This window comes from Amblyomma maculatum, chromosome 1 (assembly GCF_055883805.1).
Source record: "Amblyomma maculatum isolate TAMU_Amacu chromosome 1, ASM5588380v1, whole genome shotgun sequence".
Classification (NCBI taxonomy): domain Eukaryota; kingdom Metazoa; phylum Arthropoda; class Arachnida; order Ixodida; family Ixodidae; genus Amblyomma; species Amblyomma maculatum.
The window spans coordinates 305261883-305285485 of record NC_139344.1 but is presented as its reverse complement, the minus strand read 5'-3'; the positions used below and the strand labels follow the sequence as shown (position 1 = coordinate 305285485).

General features: G+C 45.8%; 1 protein-coding gene and 1 pseudogene across 11 annotated transcripts in view; one reads left to right on the top strand and one right to left on the bottom strand.

Moving 5' to 3' along the window:
- Positions 1-23603, top strand: part of LOC146206983 (uncharacterized) — a 229459-nt gene that overhangs the window by 15776 nt on the left and 190080 nt on the right. For all 11 annotated transcript variants that reach the window (XR_014704394.1, XR_014704371.1, XR_014704298.1 and 8 more), the window contains exons 3-4: positions 22663-22700; positions 22766-22800. Coding sequence is in view for 2 of the 11 variants with exons in the window: in XM_084590907.1 (XP_084447033.1) it covers positions 22663-22700; positions 22766-22800 (73 nt within the window). In the remaining 9 variants the exon portion in view is untranslated. The remainder of the gene's footprint in view (positions 1-22662; positions 22701-22765; positions 22801-23603) is intronic.
- On the bottom strand, positions 12166-20560 carry LOC146206985 (uncharacterized; annotated as a pseudogene).

Below are 23603 nucleotides of genomic sequence, written 5' to 3'. Positions count from 1 at the left end.
AAGTAGCAAAATATGGTCTACGTTATTTGATAAGTGATTCAGCATCGGTACTTGCCTAGATTTTCCGAAATCGACGAAAAACTGCTTTCAGCGGTGTGCACAATTTTCGCAAAAGCGAGTCGAGAAGCTGCTGCTGATGATGATGAGTTGAGGCTATTCCCTTTGTAACAGGTAGATACAGCATACATATCCTAGCTGGTTAGATTAAAAAAAAAAAAGAAAAAAAAAACATGACAACAAAGGAAAAGAAAAAGGACAGTCTCAAAGAAAAGAAAATATAAAATAGGCACTGTCCGGAGTTACGCGACAATATTATCTGCCCATCACTGCTGACACCATCACCCTCAGCGCTTTGTTAGTCGCCACCACTGAAGCCGCCTGCCTTTGGTTGTCCGCAACTTTGCGAGGGTATTGTCCGCGACATTCGCATCAGCCCATCGGTGCTGATCACTACACCAATCACAGTCGACGTTTTGTCACTGGCCACCACTGGAGCAGCCTGTCTTTGGTTGTCCGCACCCTTGCGAGGGTATTGTCCTGACCTCTGTCGCAGTCAAGATTAAGTGCATCCGTGAGAGTGGTGCCCTCTGGATGGATTGGTTGGAGCCACGCGCAGTGCAAAATCAGGTGCTCAGTGACCTCTTCTTTCACCCCGCATGCCCGGCAAAGGCCAGCTTGCACCTCCGGGCTTGTGTCGAAGCATTGTCAGTGCACTAGGGTGCGTAGTGCACCCGCGCGCACCTCGAAGAGGAGCCCATTGCCGCCGCGGTTGTACAGCCTGATCACCATGATGGATGTCTTATGTGACCGATACAGCTGCAATGTGGACTTGCCCTGCATAGCCTTCTGCCACTGGGCAGTTTACTCGTTCTTGACCCGTGACCTCACTGCCTTGGCCCACTTGAGCTCACTGTCCTCTTGGATTGTGTGGTCGAAAAAGCCAAATTTGTGTCGAAGAGTTTGAATGCGTGAGCACTATCGTGTCCTGATATTTGCGAGATGGATGTAACGAAACACCTGGCGAGCCCACCTTGTGTCGTCCGTCATGCGCAAGCGCCCTTCGAACGCCAGCTTGCTGCTGGCTTCTCTTGCCTCAAAGAAAGACCATCCTATGTCTGCTTGGATGGTTTCTATAGCCAGGTGTCCACGACATCCCAGGGCAACTCGACCGACTTCGTGCTGCCCACGCTCCAGCCATCCTCGTGTCTTTGTGGACAGGCAGATGACGGCATTGGCGAAAGTGAGGCCTGGAACGTGTACTGCCTTCCACATCTCGCGTACCATCATCTGACGGTTACAGCCCCATATGCTGCACCGTCGAAGCAGACTGCTGGCTCTTCGTGAGGCCTGGCGAACATGGTCTTGATGAGGGGCCATGATGTCGTCGGACGTACTGAAGCGTACTCCCAAATACCTATATTCACTGGCCCACAGTATCGCTTCTCCATTGGGAAGCGTTATTGTTGTGGTCTCGTGCACCCCTGCGAAACGCTGTATCGCTGATTTCTTGGCGTTGAAGTCGAGGCAGAGTTGTGATAGGTTGTTAGCAGCCACCGTCGGTAGTTGCTGAAGGTTGTCCACATTCTCAGCGAGTAACACCAGGTCATCGGCGAACTGGAGGCCTGGCAGCAGCCATGTGTTCGGTATGCCGTCCATTCCATACGTGAAGCGGAAACCGACACCACGGTCAAGAAGCGCGCATTCCACGCCTGAGACGTACATCATGTGCAGTAATGGGGATAGTGGGTATCCTTTTTTAAGACCCCTTTGCATCCTCATGGGCTCAGTTCGTGCTCCGCTAAAGCAGGTAAGCACTGAGCTATTGGCGTATAGTCTGCAAAGGACGGATATCCAGACTGTGGGCATGTTTAGTTCCATCATGCGATGTATCATCCTGGCATGCGGTACGCTATCGTATGCTTTGGCCACGTCCAAAAAGCATGCACCTCTATTGTCTGGCTGAGGGTGAATAAGTTGTCCTCGAGCCGGCGGTTGCGGCGGAATTCATTCTGTAGTTCTGTTAGAGCTCCAAGTGACTCTGCCCAGGCGCATAGCCGCTCTTTCACAACCTGTGCAAACAATCTGTAGAGCACGCCCATAACTGTGAGTGGTCGATAGTCTCTCAGGAGTCCCGAGTAGCCTCCTCGCTTGGGAATGAGGGTCACACGCCCACACAGCCACTCGTCCGGGATGGGGTCCCCATCTATAATTCCAATATATATATATCTGTTAGACACTCTCGTGTTTCTTCGCTGCTTTGACATGTTGCACCATCTGTTGAGCGGCAAGGTAACCACCGTCCCGGCAAGGCCGTTGGCGCGTTTGCATTATTGTTTCTAATGCTGCTGATGTAGCATTTCCACTGTGGTTTTTAGTAAGAGAAGCGGTGACTCTTCCTTGTGGCATTATTTTCAACAAGCAGATGATGTGCACCTTCGAAGCAAGCGTGCCAACGGCCTTGCTGGGATGGCGGTTGCCTCGCCGCTCGAAAGATGGCGCAACATGTCAAAGCAGCTTCTCGACTCGCTTCTGTGAAAATTGTGCATGCCACCGAGAGCAGTTTTTCGTTTTTCTGAAAATCTATGCAAGCACCAATGTTAAATCACTTATCAAATAACGTAGACCATATTTTGCTACTTTGTGAACATTATTCCCCCCTTCATGGATCACTGCCTTGTCGTGGCGGAGGGGCTTGCGAAACTCGATGAAGTCGTGAGCTCTGCTGTGTAGGGCCACCCAAGATAGACAGGTCACGGCAGAGAGTTCTGTCAAAATGTGATTCACTGGAGAAGGTAATGGCAACCCACTCCAGTATTTCCTGCCAAGAAAACCCTATGGCCAGTCACAATACCATTAATGATATGGCGCCGGAAGATGAGCCCCCCAGGTTGGAAGGCGTCCCACATGTTACTGGGGATGAACAAAGGGCGATTCCTAGTAGCTCCAGGACGAATGAAGCGGCTGGGCTAAAGCCGAAAGGACGCTCAGTTGTGGATGTGTCGGGAAGCGACCGGAAAGTCCGATGTTGCAAGGAGATATATCACATAGCAACATGGAATGTAAGATCTATGACGCAAGGTAAACTGGATGTCGTCAAGCGAGAAATGGACAGATTGAACATTGATATTTTGGGTATCAGCGAGCTCAAGTGGACCGGAATGGGAGAATTTAACTCCGGCGACCATTATGTCTTTTATTGTGGGCACGAATCCAAGAGAAGGAATGGTGTCGCTCTCATAGTAAACAGTAAAATGGGCAAAGTTAGGGTACAACCCCAAAAACGACCGAATGATTTCACTTCGGATCCAAGGTCACCCTTTCAACATAACAGTTATCCAAGTCTATGCACCAACCACTACTGCTGAAGAAGCTGATGTTGAGAGATTTTATGCGGACCTGCAATGCCTTTTAGACTGTACTCGATCATCAGACGTCGTTTTTCTCATAGGAGACTGGAATGCTAAGGTCGGGAGTGAAGAAGTATTCGGAATTACAGGCAAGTTCGGTCTTGGTGAGCCAAATGAAGCTGGGCAGAGGCTAGTAGAGTTTTGTCAAGAAAACAACCTGACCATAGCGAATACTCATTTTCAACAGCACAAGAGGTGCCTGTACACATGGACTTCACCGGACGGTCTGTACAGGAATCAGATCAATTATATTCTTTGCCGGCAGAGATGGAGAAGCGCTATACAAGCAGTAAAAAGAAGGCCTGGGGCCGATTGTGGCACCAATCAACTAGAAGGCCTTTCAGGTATGATCTGGATCAAATTGCATCAGAAAATGCTGTGGAAGTGAGGAATCGATTTCAAGAATTAGATCTAGAAGACAGAGAGCCTGAAGAGATGTGGACTGATGTTCGTGATATAATACAAGAAGTTGCTACTAAAGTAGTTTCAAAGCAAAAGAAATGCAAGAAAGCAAACTGGTTATCTGAAGAGGCTTTGCAAATAGCTGAGGAAAGGAGGATGGCAAAAGTTATGGGGAAAGAGAAAGATACAAGGGTCTCAATGCGGATTTTCAGAAAATAGCAAGGAGAGATAAGAATGCCTTCCTCAACATACAGTGCCAAGCAGTTGAGGACAACAGCCAATTAAGCAACACAAGAGCTCTGTATAAGACAATCAAAGATATCAAAGGAATCATCTGTGCTAAGCTGGGCGTGATAAAGGACAAACGAGGCAAGGACCTCACTGAAGCCTCAGAGATAAGGAAGAGGTGGCAGGAATACACAGAAGAACTGTACAAGAACGACCCGGATGTGCAAACCCAACATAAGACGGTTGTGATTACTGATCTCGAGCTGGGCATCCTGAAGATTGAAGTTGAATGGGCCTTAGCCAGCCTTGCTAAGAACAAAGCTAGCGGAATTGATGGCATTCCAGCTGAGTTTCTTCAAAACCTCAACCATGACGCTGTTAACATTTTGCATACATTATGTCAGAAGATTTGGACAACCCTGCAGTGGCCAGAGGATTGGAGGATGTCAGTTTACATCCCCATTCCAAAGAAAGGCAGTGCCAAAGATTGTTCCAACTACCGCACGATCGCGCTTATTTCGCATGCTAGCAAGGTGATGTTGAAAATCCTTCAAGGTAGGCTGCAGCAGTATGTGGATCGGGAGCTTCCGGACATGCAAGCTGGGTTTCGCAAGGGCAGAGGAGACCAAATTGCCAACCTTCGCTGGATCATGGAAAAAGCAAGAGAGTTCCAGAAACCCATCTACTTCTGCTTTATTGATTATGCGAAAGCGTTTGACTGCGTAGATCACAGAAGATTGTGGCAAGCTCTCCAAGAGATGGGAGTTCCAATTCACCTCATCTGTCTCCTCAGGAACCTGTATGAAGGGCAAGAGGCCATAGTCAGAACTGGGCATGGTCTTACTGATTGGTTTCCGATTGAGAAAGGAGACAAGGCTGCATACTGTCGCCCTGCCTATTTAACCTATATCCTGAGTGCATCATGAGGAAGGTCGGTCTGGACGAGCCTTCAGCTGAAGTGAAGATTGCTGGGAAACATATCAACAACCTTAGATATGCGGATGATACCACTTTAATGGCAGAAAGTGAAGTGGAACTCAAGAGACTTCTGATGCGCGTACGAGAAGAGAGTGTTAATTTTGGGCTTAAACTGAACATTAAAAAGACAAAGATCATGGCGTCTTGCCCTATCAAGTCCTGGAGCATCAAGGGACAAGAAGTGGAAGCTGTGACAGATTTTCTGTTCTTGGGCTCCAAGATTACCCCGGAAGGAGACTGCAGTCATGAAATTAGGAGATGCCTGCTTCTGGGAAAGAGAGCCATCGTTAGCCTTGACCGCCTAGTAAAGAGCAGAGACATTAGTCTGCCAACCAAGATCCGTATAACTCGTGCTATGGTCTTTCCAGTTGTGATGTATGGATGTGAGAGTTGGACTGTGAAGAAGGCTCACGCTGAAGAATTGACGTGTTTGAATTGTGGTGCTGGCGGAGACTCTTGAGAGTTCCTTGGACTGCCAGAAGATCAAATCAGTCAATATTGTCGACCATAAACCCTGACTGCTCATTGGAGGGTCAAATTCTAAAGTTAAAGCTCAGCTACTTTGGTCATCTGATGAGAAGAGAGGAGTCGCTGGAGAAAGATTTGATGTTGGGAAAGGTTGAGGGCGCCGGAGAAGGGGTAGGCAGCGAACGCGATGGTTAGATGGCATCCTCGAGGTGCTACAGATGAAGTTATGTGATGTTAGGAAGATAGTGAGAGACTGTGAAGCGTGGCGTGACATGGTCCATAGGGTCACGAAGAGTCGGACACGACTGAACGACTGAACTGAACTGAACATTATTCCAGCTCGAATAAGGCAGTAGATTTCGCATAGGAATTTTTAAAAATATGGCCCCCAAATATGCAAAGCCCCTTAGATGGGCTGAATGTAATCGGTGCCCTGGTGGGTTATTTCGCAGATAAAAAAAATCACGCGTGTAGGGTTTTGTGGTAGCCTAAGTTTGAACCTCACTTTACTGCATTAAATATTTATCGTCATTATCACAAACAGGGGTAGCATTCTGAGGTTTGCTTTGTACGTAATGTATTGTACATTGCCTGTTCCAACTCCTAAAAAAGGTTCACTGCCTAGCCGTATGCTGGCTAGAAGATATGGACCAACACCGTGTTTACAAACAAGGGGGCGCTCGCGACGCCACAGCAGACTGAGGTGAAAAGTAGGCAAATAGGAATACATGGAAGTGAAAGCTGTCAAAATAGTTTTCAAATTTCACTGGACACCTATGTGTCGTTTTGGTTTGGTACAGGGCAACCACGAACATCTTAGAAGAGGTTGTGAAAGCATAAAACGTCATTTAATGTAATTTCAGAGCCGGGGTATCTTTAAAACACCGCGAAATCCATGGGGGCGCGAGTTTGGAGGGCGACCCATAGAAAAACATCTAAGCACAGCTTACCGCAGCATATTTCTAGTTTTGCAGAGCACCAGATGAGGCTGCTGGTCATTAAACATTGGCGAGAGTTTTAATGGAATGCGTAATAAAGTGCTACGTCATTCAGGAGGCAATCTGTTTTTAAAATGCTGCTAAAAATATGTGTTTTGAAGCCGTACATACCGTCGACAGGCTCGTTATTCGCTGGGTGTTTCTTCGAATCTCTTGTAGCATATGCGGCCATATGCACTGAATTTGCTTACTAATAACGGTCTGCACCCTAGGGAAAACTACATTCAAAAAGCACTTCTCAAACGTCATGACAAGGGAATGAAAGAAGACAGACGATGCGCTATTCAAGTGTGAGCAGATAGGGAATTTTAGTCGTCAGCCGCAGTTCGTTTATCGGGCTGTGTGAGGACTGCCTTCTGCTTAAAGGTTTGTATCACTTTAGCGGCAGCATTTAATGAGCAATGTAGCTTGCACATGTCAGACAACACTATAAGCTGTCATGATCCCAGTGTATAGCTACTTTTTCAGGGGTATGTTGGTCTCTACAATGCACATTTATAGAGGCACTTCAAATGGTTGATGGTTTTCAGAATGACGTGGTATACTTTGTCACACTTTTTCTTCAAAACATCCGTTAATTTTTAAGCATATGTCATTTTTATTGGGTTTATTTGGGTGTCCGTCATTTATGGGACTTAGCTCTTGGGAAGTGGCTTGGCCTGGGCGGTTGCTCTCCGAAGCCAGAAAATTATTTTGGTAAGTTTTCATAACATATGTTTTCATGGGTTGTGCTGCCGACTGATACCCCCATATGTTCTCCGGTGTTTTAAAGATATTCTGTGTCTGTAACAAAATTTTTGCAATCTGTTCTATGATGGTCATGGTTACTCTGCGCCAAGTGATGACGTCATAGTTGCATTGTGAAATAAAAAAACTGCTTCGAAAATTTTTAGTTCCATGCATTCCTGTGGGCTTTAAAGGGGCCTTGCGATGGTTGTCTCTACACTTTCGATGAATTCTTTATGTTACGCCGAATCAAAAAGAATTACAGAAATTTGTGCAGTAGAACGTTCATGATTAAGGAATGAATGTTAAAATACAAGCAAACCAAATATTGCCCTCAATTTTCCTGGTCTTTCGCTTTCTTATTCCACTTCGATTTGTGCGGTACCCTACATGAGCACATCACTACAATGGCTCCTGATGGTTTCCCGGTCGCTGTAACACGTTTTTGATAAATTTGACGAGCTCTCTTCCGTGGCGCAGGAGTAGAATGAGGAGCAAAGAGAGCAGGCATTCCTTTGTCACCATGCAACCGCAACTGTTGTGCCTTTCTCGTGAGCTTGCTTCTTGACCGCCCCTTTCTCTGTATCCCCAGGCTACTGACGATTCTTCCCTGCCTAACTTTGGCTACATAGCCGCAAAGCCACAGTTCCACGTGCGTAGGTTGTGAAAGTCGTAGATGCAAGTAGTACCAGCGTCTCTTTGGTGCTTTTTGTGTCGCTTTGCAGTGTCTTTGTGTAAAGCAGACATGTTTGATTCATTGACTTAATATAAAATACAATGCGATGTAATATATTTTTTTATAATTGACACAATTTGCAGTGCATTTGCTACTTATATTCAGTCGGCGAATGCTCGCCAGTTGTCGTCATATCCACTGCAAAGAACCACCACTTTTTTGCTGACACTATCAGTACCATGATTTTGGTTCTCAAGCAAATGAAAATATTAAATATTGAAATATGCGGTGATAATGCCAATGCCATAACTCAACACTTGCAACAAATAATCAAAGCACTGCGCTCAAATTATGTTGCAGGGCCCCTTTAAGCCTTCTTCTCACCCCCAGTCAGCCCAGCCTAGCTTTTTGCTTATGTCACAGATCAGTGTTGGTTTATAGCATTCATAAGCATAGGCAGGGCTTTACTTTGTTGTTGCCATGCCATAATGGTGTCCTGCCTGGCTCCCGGCAGGTAGGCGATGTATGTCGCATAGTTTGCTGTGCATAGGCAACATAGTATGCTGCATTGGCATTGTAATGACCTGAGCCAGACGAAGGCAGCGGAGGTTAAAAAACACAAGACTGCGGCTTCTTCAGAATCTCCAAATTATGTGCACACGAGTGCTAGAAGACAAAGTAGTTTTTCGAAACGTTGATGGGAGTAGATTGCCCGTATCAACAGGCATGGAATCTGCCAAAATCTCTAAGTAGAGAGCCTTCTCATCAGGTACATGAAGATTTGATACGTTGATGCATATTTATCATGCACTTGGGCAGTATGTTCAAAAGTAATTCCGTGCTGCCATAGGCATGTCAGCAATTAATTGGTTTGCTTTGGCTTGGAGAGGGTGGTAATTTAAAGATTGACTTGGGTAAAAAATGCAGGGAAAAATTGCTTTTTGCTTGCATGTAATTTCATATCTTTATAATTGTTTAGTGTCAAAGCATCACGCGATTGTTGACATTTCATGTCTGCATGACTAAAACTAAACTGCTTCAGGCTGCCCCGTGTTTGATGTCTAATTCTGACTGGGCTGCCCTAAGGCCATTGGGGCTCAAACCGGTCAGAAAGCACATTCACGAGGTTGTTTGTTTTGACAAGCCTAGTCAGGTCTTGAACCAAGCCTCAGTTGCATCAAAAGTAGAAGAGAAGTTTTTCTTTTTCCCAGCTGGCATGATGTCTGTGCCTGTGGAAGTTGATATTAGTAGGAGTCCTGATTACCAGTTTGAGCCTCCATAGAGAATACACGAAGCTCTAGTGTGCCCAGATTTTCAGTGAAGGGAGGAAATTGTGCGAGATTTTTAATTAAAGCATTAATTTTTTTTAAAGCAAAATATAGTGGAAAATCATACCTTTAAACATGCCGCTCTTCCTTGATGTCTTCTGAAAAAATAAGCTATCAAAATTTTGCTTACATTTCCTCCCTTATTCTTAGGCACAATTTTCATCAATCTGGTGGTTAACATTGAACAGGCTGCATTTAAAATTTGACACGCGACGGGGCTACAACTGGAGCCATTGATTTCGATACTGCTTCACTCCACCACCAACCTCTTGTTTGGCGGTGTTTGTGCATGCAGGGTCATCTATCTAAATGGCCTCTCTTTGTGTATCACTGTTATTCCTTTCGTCACCAAGTGTGTTCCAAGTGGCATCTTAGGCTAATCGACGCAGGTGTGGGACCCTTATTTACCGTCTATGCAGAAAGCCATTTGTGACATTGTGTGCACTTACTGTCCAGTTTTGATAGTTGTGTTTTACACATACTGTGTAGTTTGGAGAGGACAGCTTCAAGTGAAAAAAATACACAAGTGGGGTGTAAAAAGAAATAAAAAATGCGCAAGTTTTCACTTTCACGGGAGAGGTCTTTCTAGTGGTGGACAAAAATCACCGCTTTTGAACTGAAATGTTTGCAAAAATGAAGACGCCAAAGACGTGCGTTCAGGAATTCACCTGCAGAGCCTTCAGCAGGCACGTTTCTACGCATTCTTAATTTTTTATTCAAAGCACTTATGTGGTGTGTTCAAAGCCAGTATTCATGGTAAGCATTTCCAAAAGATACCTCTCTTTTTGTCTTGGTTTGATATGTATGCAATGGTTAAATTGTGTTCACAGCCTGTATGCATTGTAAGGATATCTCTTGCCTTTTAATCCTAATTTGATGTATGTTGATGTGAAGTTGTCTACTTGCATTTATTTCAGTGTTTTCAGCATTGTTCCATTCCTTTTTGCTGTTATCTGAATGGGTGCCTGTGAGCTATCATCCTTCAGCAGGTTCCTTGCCAGGGTGTTGTTGCTTTCCAAGTGACAAAGATGCGCTGTTGTTGGTGGCTTCAGAGTCAGTTCTATGCCAGCAGAATGTCTCTAGAACGTCTTAGATCCTGCAGGGGATTCATTTCACTGACCACGAGAGTCCTTGCCACTATGTAGTGTCGTGCATCCAAACATGTTTTATGGCCCTCTCAGGGGAGTAGAAATCACCCACAATTCACTTAGCACTTTCGATAGCAGTTTCGATTGATTGCAACTAAAACCAAAACAGCTTGGGAATTTTTGTAAGCTATTTAAAACTGCTTTTTTGCACAGTCCGCATCATTCTATAGACAATACACAGTGGTGTCTGTACTCCGTTAAGTGGTCCCAAATTGTATAGTTGCTAAAGTTCCTATTCACCGATTTGGGTAATCTTTGCCTGACGTTGAAACCCGAGCCTCATAAACGATGCAAAACTCTACACGCTAACATGCATTTTCGCGTCTGGCTGATTGAGTTCAATCGGCTGCAATTGTTTTACTTGTTTTCATGAAAGGTCACTTGAGTAAAGCTTTGTAATGTCAATAATATTCATGAGCTGGAAAGCAAAGCTTCCTGACTTTTTTTTTTTTTCCTTTTTTTAGGTCCCCGAGAACCGCACTTGATAGGTTAAGAAAAGAACATCATTTTTTGAAAAACACCATCTTTTTACCTCATTTGCGCTATATGATAGAGATTTGATTGTGTAGCGCAATGCTTTTCAGCCATAAATATGTCTGGTTTCATTGATGAAACAAATGCCACCATCTTTCTCGCGTGTGCACTCCTCTTGCATTCCTTTCGCTTTGAGAAACTAAAGCTGGCTTTAAAACTCCCTGCAAAACTGTGTCTAGCCAGGCCAGTGCTGTCGTGCAACATTTTTTTTGTTTCTTGTGTGGGTTTCATGGACCCCCATTTGAAAAACACTGGTTTATTGTTGCATTGTTTAAAATTGGTCCAGAAAGTCTCTTGCAACAGTCTTTGTCTTGGGTTGTCTCCAACCATCTTGCTTTGCTCACAAGGAACAACTAAGGCTCACAGGGGGATTTACACACCTGGAGTGAAACCTCCTTTGACACAAAACGTTGAAATCTAAGATGCCTTGAGTGCCCTTTCAAAATATTACATTGTGGCAGCGCATGGCTGAGCTGCCATAATAGAACCAATAAGCACCTGAGTTGGGTACTCAACAAAGTATGTGGAAGCCAACGTTTTTAGATTCCTTTCAGTTTGCAAGCTCCCCCGAGTCACTCCCGAGAAAGCGGTTCCCGTCCGTTTCCACTTGTCACGCGGCGCTGCTGTCGCTGTCGGCCCGAAACCGCTCGCACTCAGCTGTTGGTGGGGTGGCAGCCTTCGCCGGTTCTCATCCGCGATAAAACTGGGAACGGACACGTAGAGCTCAAATTTGCTGGGCTTTTGGAGCTGTCACGTTAAAACTTCAGTCTCATGGTTAAAAAAACTGTTTCGCCTGAGGCTGGGTGAGGTAAAGAGCAGGCTGATGCCTGTTCGAAAAAAAAAAAAAAGATCGTTTATTTGCCTCGCGCTTTATCGCATCGCATTTGCGACGTTTATCCGGGACATTTTAGTATTTGTTGGAGTAAAGCTATCAATAGCTATTTGGGAGAATGCACGACACATTAAGGAATGAGGACCAACGATGTTCCGTTTCTAGATCGCATTCACGAAATTCCGCGCTGTTACCACCGCACATACGAGCAGCGTTTTTCACGTTTTTTACAATGCCAATTTCACTGGACACAAGTATTAAACGCAGACACACTTAGCCGGATGCACGGAGGGAACAGCTGCAGAAGACGAGCTTTTTATTTGCAATGATCGCACAGCCGGGAGCAACGTTTTGCACTTTAATTTTTAGAATGTTAATTTCAGTGAGCATAGGCAAGCATTAAATGCAGGCACACTGAGTTGGAAGCACAGAGAGAATGGCTACAGAAGGCGAGCTTTTTTATTTGCAATGGCAACCTTTTCTCTGTTTTCCAGGTCTCTCGCATAGAAGTGCATGCGTGTAACTATGACGAAATGCAGAACCTGGCATGTAAAAGTGGCTTTATGTTCTGCACAACCAAGCCGGGCAAGGTTTTGGAATTCCAGCTCATCCCAAAAAATGTCCCCAAAAACTGGACCTCCTTTCAAGGAAATCGAAACTGCTTTCTTCATAATATTAGTAAACTCTAGCATCTTTTTTGTGTGGGATGCTTTAGGCATCCTTGCTTGAAGCTTTTATACACTGTAAGGCATGCGTCTTTGCCAACAACTGGCACATGAGAGCTGATATCTTCCATGCAGGAAGTGCAAGTTGAGGTTTTGGAGAATTTGTGGACCACATAGCGTGAAAAATAGTACAGTATGCTTTCATCGATTTCTGCTTTCGAGTAAATGTGGTCACTGTCACTGTGATCGGGCGTGTCAACTTCAGAAGTTAGGTCGAGTATCCTCGATTCAATCAGTTCACGCAGGTGAGCTTGCTTGCATCGGTGTGCTTCTCTGCATTTCTTCAGTGTGTCTTGAACACCCACAAGCACAGCACTCGGTGCACCCTCCACACTTCTACGCAGACCTGTCTTTATAGGAGTGTACAGACTAAGCAGTCGAAATATTTGGGTAAAGTTGACAACTGAAGGATGAGACTCATCTCCTCCAAATGAGCGTACAAGTCCAAAGTGGCGCTGAAAAATATAAAACGGGCTTTTAATGCCCACTTGTCGCGCGGAATGACGACAGTGTCACCATTAATCTGGTGCACAAAATGTTTTAGTACATCCTCGTCGTGGAAGTGTACATCACATACAACGCAAGAGCTCGAAAGCTGTCTGTGCTGCCATTCTAGGAGACGTACAGGGTCACTGGGCGGCCGAAAAAAAATCTTTTCCCGGTAGCAGGTGTCTGGGAGTCATAACCGCTTTTGCAGCCGGGCACGAAGCAACGTGGCATGTTCGCTACTCACTTCGTAGACATAAGCAAGCGGCAATAATCACGGCACCACACACCACAAACACGCACACGTGCAAAACCACTCGAGCGCAGGTATAAAGGGCCGCGCCAGTCGGGCAAACCAACGTTTTGGGGCAAACAGCGAGGCGAGCGCCACCGCGCGGCAGGAAACGGAAAGGCGACACTCCCCGCGCCGTAGCTTTCAAACTGAAAGGGATCTAAAAACGTTGGTGGAAGCGCTGCGTGGGAGTAGTACGCAACAAAAAGCAGGAATAATCAAAAAGCAGGAAAGCTATCAGCGAGCTGAGTTACAGCTGAGGTCCATCGTCACACTCCAGCGGTTGACCGCTCACATCTTCGCGATCTCGCCGCAGGTTCCGCGCTTCGTCTGCGCGATAAAATTGCTTAACACTTTCATGCCTACAATCACGAACTCTATACCGGCATTGCATTCCGCGCTAACGCCGAGGTGAAACTCGTGTTGGGCCATGGACTTTCCTGACAGAACGTACTTTGCTTTGACCACTCAGTGCGCCGGCTCTGTCGTAGTACGTGGTGGCGCCGTTTACCGTGATCCGGGCTGCAATTCGCGCTGTAATTTGAACCCGCGGTGTCGTCATCTGGCAGCGTGGTTGATGTTCCCTGCACATCTAACAAGTCTGGCACGGGCTGTAACTCAACTGTCCAGACAGCACATTGTGGCTGACATCTTCTGGTTTTTGTTCCTCTGTTAAACAGGTAAAACAAAGCTTGTTTTATACGGCTTCCAAACGCTCGTTGTGTGCACGGTTACAGTCTACTGCTTTCTGGTTGCCATCTCGACCGCCAGGAAAAACTGCACAAAGCGGTGCACAAGCGCAAATGGAGACGTGCATGAAGCGGCGGCCACGGCAGCGAACGCAAAATAGCAAGAAAAAAAATGACGCGCCTATCACGCCAGCGAATGGCAGACGCGGAACACATGAGAGCTAATCAGAGACCGTAAACAGCTTTCGGAAAACCGGCGCGTGCAGCCAGTTCGCTTGAGCGAAGCCATTTTGAGAGAGCGCAAATTTCACACAAAGAAAGCAGTTTTAAACCAAGCCAAGATGGTGGCAATCGGCGGGCTGCAACGCCCACGGTGCGCGCGGGAATTTTCAGCACAATTCCTCTTTTTGGGGGCCTTTCGTGGCTGCCGTGACGTTTTGAAAGCCGATTTTATCGAATTTCCTGACTGACTTCAGCATTAGTAATTTTCAGTGCAGGTGCTCGAAAGGATAAACGTTCCGAAAGTGAGTTTTTCTCAAAATCGATTTTTTGACCATTTTTGGCCGTTTTAAGACTCGCGTCTCTCCTTAATTAACTCTATGGCTGTTATCCTTAAGAATTTTCGCTAAAAGCGCGCTAAGAGAAGCGCGCTCTTCCTCGAGACAGGCCGTGACCTAGGGTGCCTCGCATCAAGGCACCCTATATACACCCGAATTTTGACCAATCAAAACTGCCGTTTTTTGATACATGGGACCTATAGGAAATTTTGCAACTGGTAGTATCAATGAGCTTTGCTGAGGCTGGCATCAGTGCGCTTTTAATTTTCACTAAACTTGCGATGTTTTTACCTGCCATTAATACTATAATAACAGCCTTTCACTATGGTAAACTGCAGAATATGATTATAAATATCTTTTTGTTGGGAATTATTTGTCTGTGCTTATTATCATCAGCTACATTTTTTAGCCTCTTCACTAGTCAGGGAATTTGACCTGAATTAACCAGGGAAAACCTGAAAAAGTCGGGGATTTTGAAAATAGTGGTTTGCTAGACACACTAGATGAGCAAGTAGATCGTAGCTCTGATTGAGCAGCAGAGCTGTTTGAAGCAAACACACTGGGGTCCACTAGCTCGCGATCGAGCGAAGCACAGTCTTCGTCCCTGGTGTCTGGTGCATATTCCTCGCGAGTTTGAAGAAGATGCCTTCTGTTGCATCTAAACACCCGATGATCTTCCATTTGTACCACGTAGGACCTAGGAGCCGCAGTGGCGATGACAGTTGATTTGTTTGATCATGTCTTGTCCCCGAGTCTCGCAATTGATTTAAGAGAGCACGTTGTTGGGCTAGTCGGTCATACATACCTAAAAAAGGGAATTGCGCTAAAAAAGACACGGACGAGAAGAGGACATGGACGGGCGCAAACTCGCGACTGATTTTATTCAGAAAGAACACAAATATATATACCTTGAAGCTTATCCAATCAATGCCTAAGCGCACATGCCAGGAATGTTTTCTCTTTCTTATACAACTTGATACTAGAATCGCTTACGCATTCATTACCTGACTTATCAATGAAAAAAGCCTCTGCGAGTTCACGTGCTACCTGGTTACGACTGCGCCTTAAGACAGTCAACTGTGGAAAAGGACGCCGAACAAGTCGTATCCTTCTTCAGGGATCATCAGCTGATGCTTCTGCAGGCAGACAAGGAGGGAGGATTTGCCGTGCTACCAGCGGGGGTGTTTCACGACAAGGCCATTGACGCCGTCAGAAGGAACTTTATTACCAAAAACGTGAAGACAGCCAAGGTAAAGGCTCTAGCCATAGAACTATGCAAGGACTTGGCTTTAGATAGACTGTCAAGAGCCGTTAACAGCTGTAAGCGCAATAGCCTAGAACTGATTTTTACCGTGAAGACGCACAAATATGACAAGCCGTTCCGGTGCATTGTGAGTGAAAGGGATACGTGGCAACGGGAGATTAGCTCTTTCCTCCAGAAGTGTTTAAAGAATTTAGTTATACAAGACCCTTTTGTTGTAAAGAATTCAGGTGATGTGGTCTCTTTCCTACAGGGTTCCTCATCTTTAGGTTACGCTGTCTCTTTTGACATAGAAAACCTGTTCTTTGCTATACTGCATGATGCCCTATTTTGTGCAGTTAGGTCTTACAACGACGATAATGGTGTCATAGATTTTCAGAATACCAGCGGCCTAACCCTGGACAATTTCATGAAGCTACTAGAGTTTTATCTTGAGTCCACTTTTGTAACTTTTGACAATCATTTTCATGTTCAACGTCGGGGCATTTGCATAGGGTCTTGTGTGGCACCTGTATTGGCTAACATTTTCTTGGCCAGCATTGATCGTGATCTGGTGTGCTATTTGGACGACAAGATAGTTCTTAAAGTTTTTAGATACATGGACGATTATTTGGTGATTCTTAAAAAGCAACCCGGTTTGACACACACGTTCACCGTGCAAGAGACGTTATCTGTCTTTAAACGACACGGGAGGGGTCTAACCTTCACCTACGAATTACCTGAAGAAGATAGATTACAGTTTTTAGATATTAACATCACTTTAACACCAGATCACACGTGTTAGATGTATTCACCACGAGCCCGGAAAGACCTGTTGCCGTTTGAATCTGCTCATTCTAAGACGGTAAAACGCGCCATTGTTATGCTGTGCCTGAAAGAAGCCTTGCAGAAATCATGTGTTCACCTGGTAATCGACAGCCTCACCAATCAGGTTGGCAGGTTACAGAAAGCTGGTTTCCCTGTTTCAGTCATGGCTGCTGTGGCAGAGAAGCTTCTGCAAAGTTTTAATGCTAAAACACCTCAAGAAGGTGGCGGTCAACCAAAGACCAGACCGGCGGTTGTCCCCTATATCCATAGGGTGTCCCACAACCTGAAGAATGTAGCCAATCGCTACGGTGTGCCGGTGGTATTTTCTGCCCCGCGCAAGTAAGCCTCTTTGTGCCCCCGGATTGTCTCCGGTGAGGAATGCATGCGAGACTGCACGAAGCGTCACGCCACCCAGTTTGTCAGGTGTTCTGTTGGGGCTGTATATGAGATCCCCCTGACTTGCGGAAAAGTTTACATCGGCCAGACGGGCCGTTGTATAAATGAACGACTAAGGGAACATCAGCTCTCTATGAATAACGGAAAAGGGTCAAATTTGCCCTTACATTGCGGCGCATGCCCTTTGGCTACGCCTGATAAAGCATGTCAGCCTTTGCTGGCTAGAACCAAAATCTTAAGGCGCAGTCGTAACCAGGTAGCATGTGAACTCGCAGAGGCTTTTTTCATTGATAAGTCAGGTGATGAATGCGTAAGCGATTCTAGTATCAAGTTGTATAAGAAAGAGAAAACTTTCCTGACATGTGCGCTTAGGCATTGATTGGATAAGCTTCAAGGTATATATATTTGTGTTCTTTCTGAATAAAATCAATCGCGAGTTTGCGCCCGTCCATGTCCTCTTCTCATCCGTGTCTTTTTTAGCGCAATTCCCCTTTTTAAGCTCGCAATTGATACTTTTTTCAAAGAAGGCAGGGCCTTACCGCCACTTTACTTATGGTGTTTCTTACTTGGGTTTTCGATGCCATACTAAAATCTGGAAGGTTAGCTTTGAGCCCGGAAGAAGTTCTTCTGGCGATCGGCCATCCGCCCAAGGGTGTACAGCGGTAGGCCAAGAGCCCTAGCCAGAAGTCATCCTCTGCGTATTCACTTTTTCTCATGATTCGCTTCACAAACTGTATGCCTCCTCTGCCAATCCGTTGGATTTGGGACTTGATGTCACATGGTCATATTTTCTGACAAATACAGTGGACTCGTGGCTTGCAAACTGTGGCCCGTTGTGTGTGCACACCTCAAGCGGTACGCTGTACCATGCGAACATTGTGCTTGAGTGTCTCAATTGCACTTCTTGCTGTGGTGACCCAAAGTTTTTCTACTTCTGGGAAGTCTGAAAGTGCATCATGTGCCACAATGTATTAAGTTTCACCAAAATAAAAAGTTGCCTTTGGTTTAGCTCTGGTTAACCCTAGGTGAATTGCAAAAGCAACGGCGGAAGCTTCTTTTGACGCCCTATCGGTGTAAGGTGCTACATTATTGGGGACACTTAAGCTCATTCTTTAAAGGTATGACGCGAGAGCGTAAGCTACCTCCCCACATATAAAGTCATGCTTCAACCAAGCTGTATGGACGTGCCTGGGTGTCGTAGGAGTAACGAGAATACAAACGGTTCTGGCAGGTTGATTACGTGGCATAGGGGTAACGTGAATTCAAATGTCATGGCAGGCTGATTCTAATGTTACCCTCTGACATGAAAGGAGAGGCATGAGTGAGCGCTCTTGCTGAGTACACGCTCGGCCGAAATGCGCCGCTGACTAGCCTATCGTCATCAGTACTATCATCCTCAGGCTAGAGAAGGAGAATTAAGATGCGTTATTCACAGTCGCAGGCGTGGCTCAGTTGTTTAAACCGCTTGGCTGGGGATCCGAGGATCCAAGGGATGGAGGTTCGATTTCCGGTGGAGACAAATGTTTTTTATTGCATAAGCAATACTATGTCAGGTTTCAGCCCGTCGCGTAAACCCGGCCGGTAGCCACGTTTAACCTTTAGAGCGACCACAGATGGGGTTCCTCTTCAAGCCGTCGGGTAAACCCGGTTGGTAGCCACGCCGTGCCGCAGAAGAAAGAACAGAAAGAGCAGCTACATTGGCTTTGCTTACGCAACCTACCAGGTTTAACTAAAGCTATACCCCAGCTAAATTTTTTATGAGGAGACCGTAGCTAAGCCTCTTCACGTGCACGGCTTAGCTGCGGCCACCCGAGGCTTCGCTTTGGCTGTCGGAGTGTTGCTTTCGCAACCAAACAAGGCAAAATATCTAGCGGGAGCGAGTGGCAGTGGTGTGGTGCCGACTGCGGTGCCATCTGGCGGAGCTCGGCTGAAACGGTAGCTAGGCAACGGCTTTTCAAGGCCATTCGTGCCCACCGGCTATTCGACGAGGTGAAACCTAGTGTAATGTTGCTTTCGCAATAAAAATATCCACACCAACTCGATACCATGCACACTCAGGGACAGGGCGCTTGTAAAAAAATGTTCTACAGATGGGGCAATTTTAGATCAGTACAGGGATGTCACTGCTCAGACCAGGCCAAAAAACTATGTGGCGTGTCTTTGCATTTCCGCAGCCCCAGATGCCCCACATGAATTCTTGCTAGAACTTCACGGTGCATGCTTTTTGGTATGACCACTTCTGTACCTTTTAGCAGTACACAATTCACCACGGAAAGCTTTCCGTGCTCAGATGAAAATGGCTTTAGTTCCCCCTGCAGCCTTTCACCGGTTGATAACCTGTTGATGACTTCCTGGAGGTATTGTCATGTGCAGTTTCATCTGTCAGCATTTTGAGTGTTGCATCCATGACCATGTAACCCAAGACCGCTACTGCGTGTACCTCCACGTCATCCGGGGCACCAAAACTGTCACCTTGACGACGTGGTGATGATCGTGATAGCATGTCTGCCAAGATGAGATGCTTGCCGGGAACGTTCTGCAATGTGAAGTCGTACTTGAGCAGTTTAGTACTTGAGTCGAGGCGTCATGTTCCTTTTGTAGCTATAGACAGCAGAGGTTTATGGTCCGTCTCGATCCATAAACGAACTGCTGAAATTTATCACAGTGCTGAGTGCCTCCTTTTCAATCTGCGCATTCAGCGCCTACCGTTGTTCAGCTTGAGTCAGCACATGAGATGCATATGCCACCGGTCACCACAGGCCGTTGTGGCACTGCAAAAGTGCTGCACCCACGCAGTTTTTTGATGAATCGCAGGTTATCTTAAATTGCTTCTGGAGATCAAAAATTGCTAGAACTGGTGTCGTGTTTAGAATCTGTGATACACTTTTCTACTCTCGCATGTGGTTTTCAGTCCATTCGAATTCTGAGCGAGATTTGATAAGCACTCTCAGTGATGCCATTCTTTCAGACAGACGCGGCACATATTTTCCAAAATAGTTCAGCACACTGAGCATGCGCTGGACTCCATGTTTGGTGTTCTGCACAGGCATTTCAAGCAAACTTTTGACGTGCTTTGGGGTAGGTGAAACGCCTTTGCTTGTAATGATGTCACCTAGGAACTGCACAACACTAAACTTGCACTTTTCTGCGTTGAATGTTATACCTGCTTTCCCAGCCGTTTTCATCACTGCCACTAGTCTTTCATCATGTTCTTTTCTGCTTGCTCCCCACACCAAAAATATCATCAATGTATACCGGGTAGGCCCTCTAAGGCTTCACTCATTTGTTTCTAAAAAACTTGGGGCGCTGATTAGATGCTGAATGGCATGCGGAGATAGCGGTACCTTCTGAACAGAGTAGCAAAGGCACAAATTTTGGATGTCTTCCCGTCTAGGGGTATCTGGTGAAAATCCGAATTAGCATCTAAACAGCTGACGTAGGCAGCCAGTTCACCTTCCATGTCCTTGCACTTTGGAAGCTCTCTTTTTATGTGCTCGTTTATCTTCCTTGGATCCATGCAAAACCCCAAGTTTGCCATTTTTCTTCTTAACCAAAACCAAGGGGCTTGGCTTACCCATTCTGTGGGACCGTCCTCCTCTACGATGATGCCCGCATGCTCCATTCTTCACATCTCCTCCCGCAGAGGCTCTCGCAGGGGGACCCATCGTGCTGGTTGGACGACGGGCCTCGCATCTGGTTGCATGACCATGCTGTAGGGTTGCCTCAGGCAGCCTAATCCCTGGAAGACATTCCTGAAATTCTTAATTGCCTCATACTGCGATGAGTTTACACTGGCCACAGTTCGCTGGAGAAGTCCCAGGGCTTGCTTGCATCCAGTCCTAGTATGGCTTGGCGGCCATTTTTCACAACAAAAAAACGTGATGGTAGTGGAAGCGTTATCAGCATTTACCTCCTGTGTCGCCGTTCCGAAATGAGCTTTGACACCTCTGTTGTATGTTCGGAGTACCTCACAAGTAGGTGTCAACTCGTGTGCCTGCAGCATCTTGCGGTAAACCGAGAATGGAAGTAGGCTGGCCTGAGACCTGGTGTCTACATTGAAGAAAATATTTTTTCCAGCAAGTTTTTTCCGTAGGCTGGACACTGCCTAGAAATATGCCATCGATTGCACTTCTTGCAACGGTGCTGCTTCCTGCCCTCTTTGCCACTTTTGCTTCTTCCTTGAGGCCCGTGCCTTGAAACAGCATCGACGCATCCGTGTTCCGCATCCGTGATCCGCGCTTGAGACGACCTTGCGCTGTGCTAAAGATTCTGCGACCTTGCTGAGCTCTTCAGCTTTGGCAGCATTAAAGATTTTCTTGTAGGATTTTCTCGCGCAGGTTTGAGTTATTTGTGTCAAACACGATCTGATCTCTGATCAAAGAATCACGCTGGTCTCCGAAATTGCACTGTGCGGCCTGTTTCTTTAAGTCCCGAACTAACTTTTTGAACGGCTCTCCCTCTGCCTGCTTTTGCATTCGAAACGCGTAGTGTTGTGAACTTCATTGCTCACCTCGGTGCAGTAGGACTCAAACTCCCAACCAGCGTTTCGTGGTCCTTGCATTCTGTAGCCTTGAACTTGAAAGTGTTGAACACGTCCAGCGCTTCATCACTGGCTATGCTCAGCAGGAGCTCAGCATTTGCAGCTTCACTGCGTGGTTGTTCCTTGGTCGTGGTTGCCTACAGGAAGAAGTCAAACTTCTGCTTGAAGCGTCTCCAGTTTTCCGAGATGTTCCCTGTCATTTGCAATGTTCCCTGTGCAATAATGTGTGGCTGTACATTTTCGTATTGCTCCAGTACAGTGCAACATGGTATACACGAGTATTCCGAGCTCTGATTGGTACCAGCCGGATGTCAGCACCAACCAGATCAGAGCAAAAATGACCAGCTCCAGTATGACTCAATTGTTGAGGTGGGATGGGTTTTGTGCATGAACGACAGTCTTTCTGAAAAGAGTTGGATTAAGCTGCTGTCATGAAAGGAATGGATTATGGGGCATTGTAAAAGTCATTGATGACGGGACCTTGTCTAACATGTAGGCCAAACCAGCTGCGTACAAAGACCGTACTTGTCAGTTTTTCAAGAAGGGTGCAGTGGTCAAAGCCCTTGCTGCAAACATAACAATCAACCTGCTGAATGCACAAGCTATTTGGAAGACATGCTGATAGATAGCAATGTAAGTGGCTCTTGGAAAGAAATGACAGTCGTGACTAAAGACTTGTAGTTATCGGGAGGAGTATAAGTGGCGGCACAATAGAGTATTTCCAGTAGACGGCAATTGTAACTATCAGTGCCGCAGAATGTTTTATGGGGTGCAGTACCAGTGACATTCAGTAGAAGCTTTACATGGAGGTTTAGCTGTCATGTTTTGACCCTGCGCTGATATTACACCATTGTTGGTGAAGCTCCCTGCTGTTTCTTTTGAAGAATAAAAGGACCTCCTTGGCAAAGTCAGTTGGGCGACAGTCTGTTACAATCATAGGATGAGTATTGCTGCGCAATAGTCGTTCAAATAAATTCTTGCAAGCTAGCACAGGCCTTGGAAGAACAGCAGAAATCAGCTTTGTGCATGTGTGAATATAGTCTCCCAATTGGTAGGTAAACTACTGTGTAGGTTTAAATGACTGCAGCCGCTTTGATTCAGGCAATGGGTTAAAATTAGATGACTGGCCATATTGTTACAAAAAAGGGCACTCACATGGTTGTACTTTTTTTTTTTTTCAACAGCAATACATCGCCTTCAAGAAAAGTGTTATCAAAAGACAGTAAGTAAATCTGAATGGGAAATTTGAACGAGACAAATTTCTGACAATTTGCACCTTTTTCGCAGTAATCTAATCAAAAGCGTGGAGGCCTTGCAAAGAGGTAAGTGTTTCTTTGCATGTATTAATACAGGAGGCTTGTAAAAGTGAGACAATGATAGTCTAGGTGATAAGGTTCCAGGGAATCCTTCATGCTAATTGAATCGGAAATCACTAGAAATCACTGTGATGCTTTTACTTGTCCCATCAGGTATGTACCTCAGATGAAAACCAATCTAGTTATCACTGATACCTCTGTTGCATTGCCACCTTGACACTGAGAGATGTTTGTAAGGTAGGATTTGTTTGATCATGCATCTTTAGCAGGGAAGTCCTACATTTCTAAATGCCATATTATGGAAGTACTGGAAGGTCCTTGAATGTTCAGCTAGGCTTAGCAGATTCGGCTGAATATTTGGCCATATTGTCTGAGCTGTATGCCCTGCCCTACGTTTCTTATTCTGCGGGCCAGTGCCTGTTACGTGTTGGGGGCGTAGCTGGCATGTTCTTTGATAGTAGTCATGAGCAGGTGACGTGGTTACTCTTATTTTCTTTCCTTAGTCATAATAATGGCAATTTCATGTTCAAACCTCTGAGGATTACTTCTCAGGCTCTTGCCAACTGTTAATTGAAGGCAAACCAATTTCCCCTATGTCACAAAAAAATTGGGGTGTGGACATCAGTTGGAACTGCATGACACGATTAGTAAGTATACCGGATGACATTATGAGAGTTAGAGGAACTGAAATTGACTTCAACACAAAAGAAGCCGAGCGTACTTCAAAGAATGGTTGCTTACTTGATAGCATCTGCTGACAACTATGCGGGAAAAGGCTGGAATTGATATTACATATATTATAAAATCAA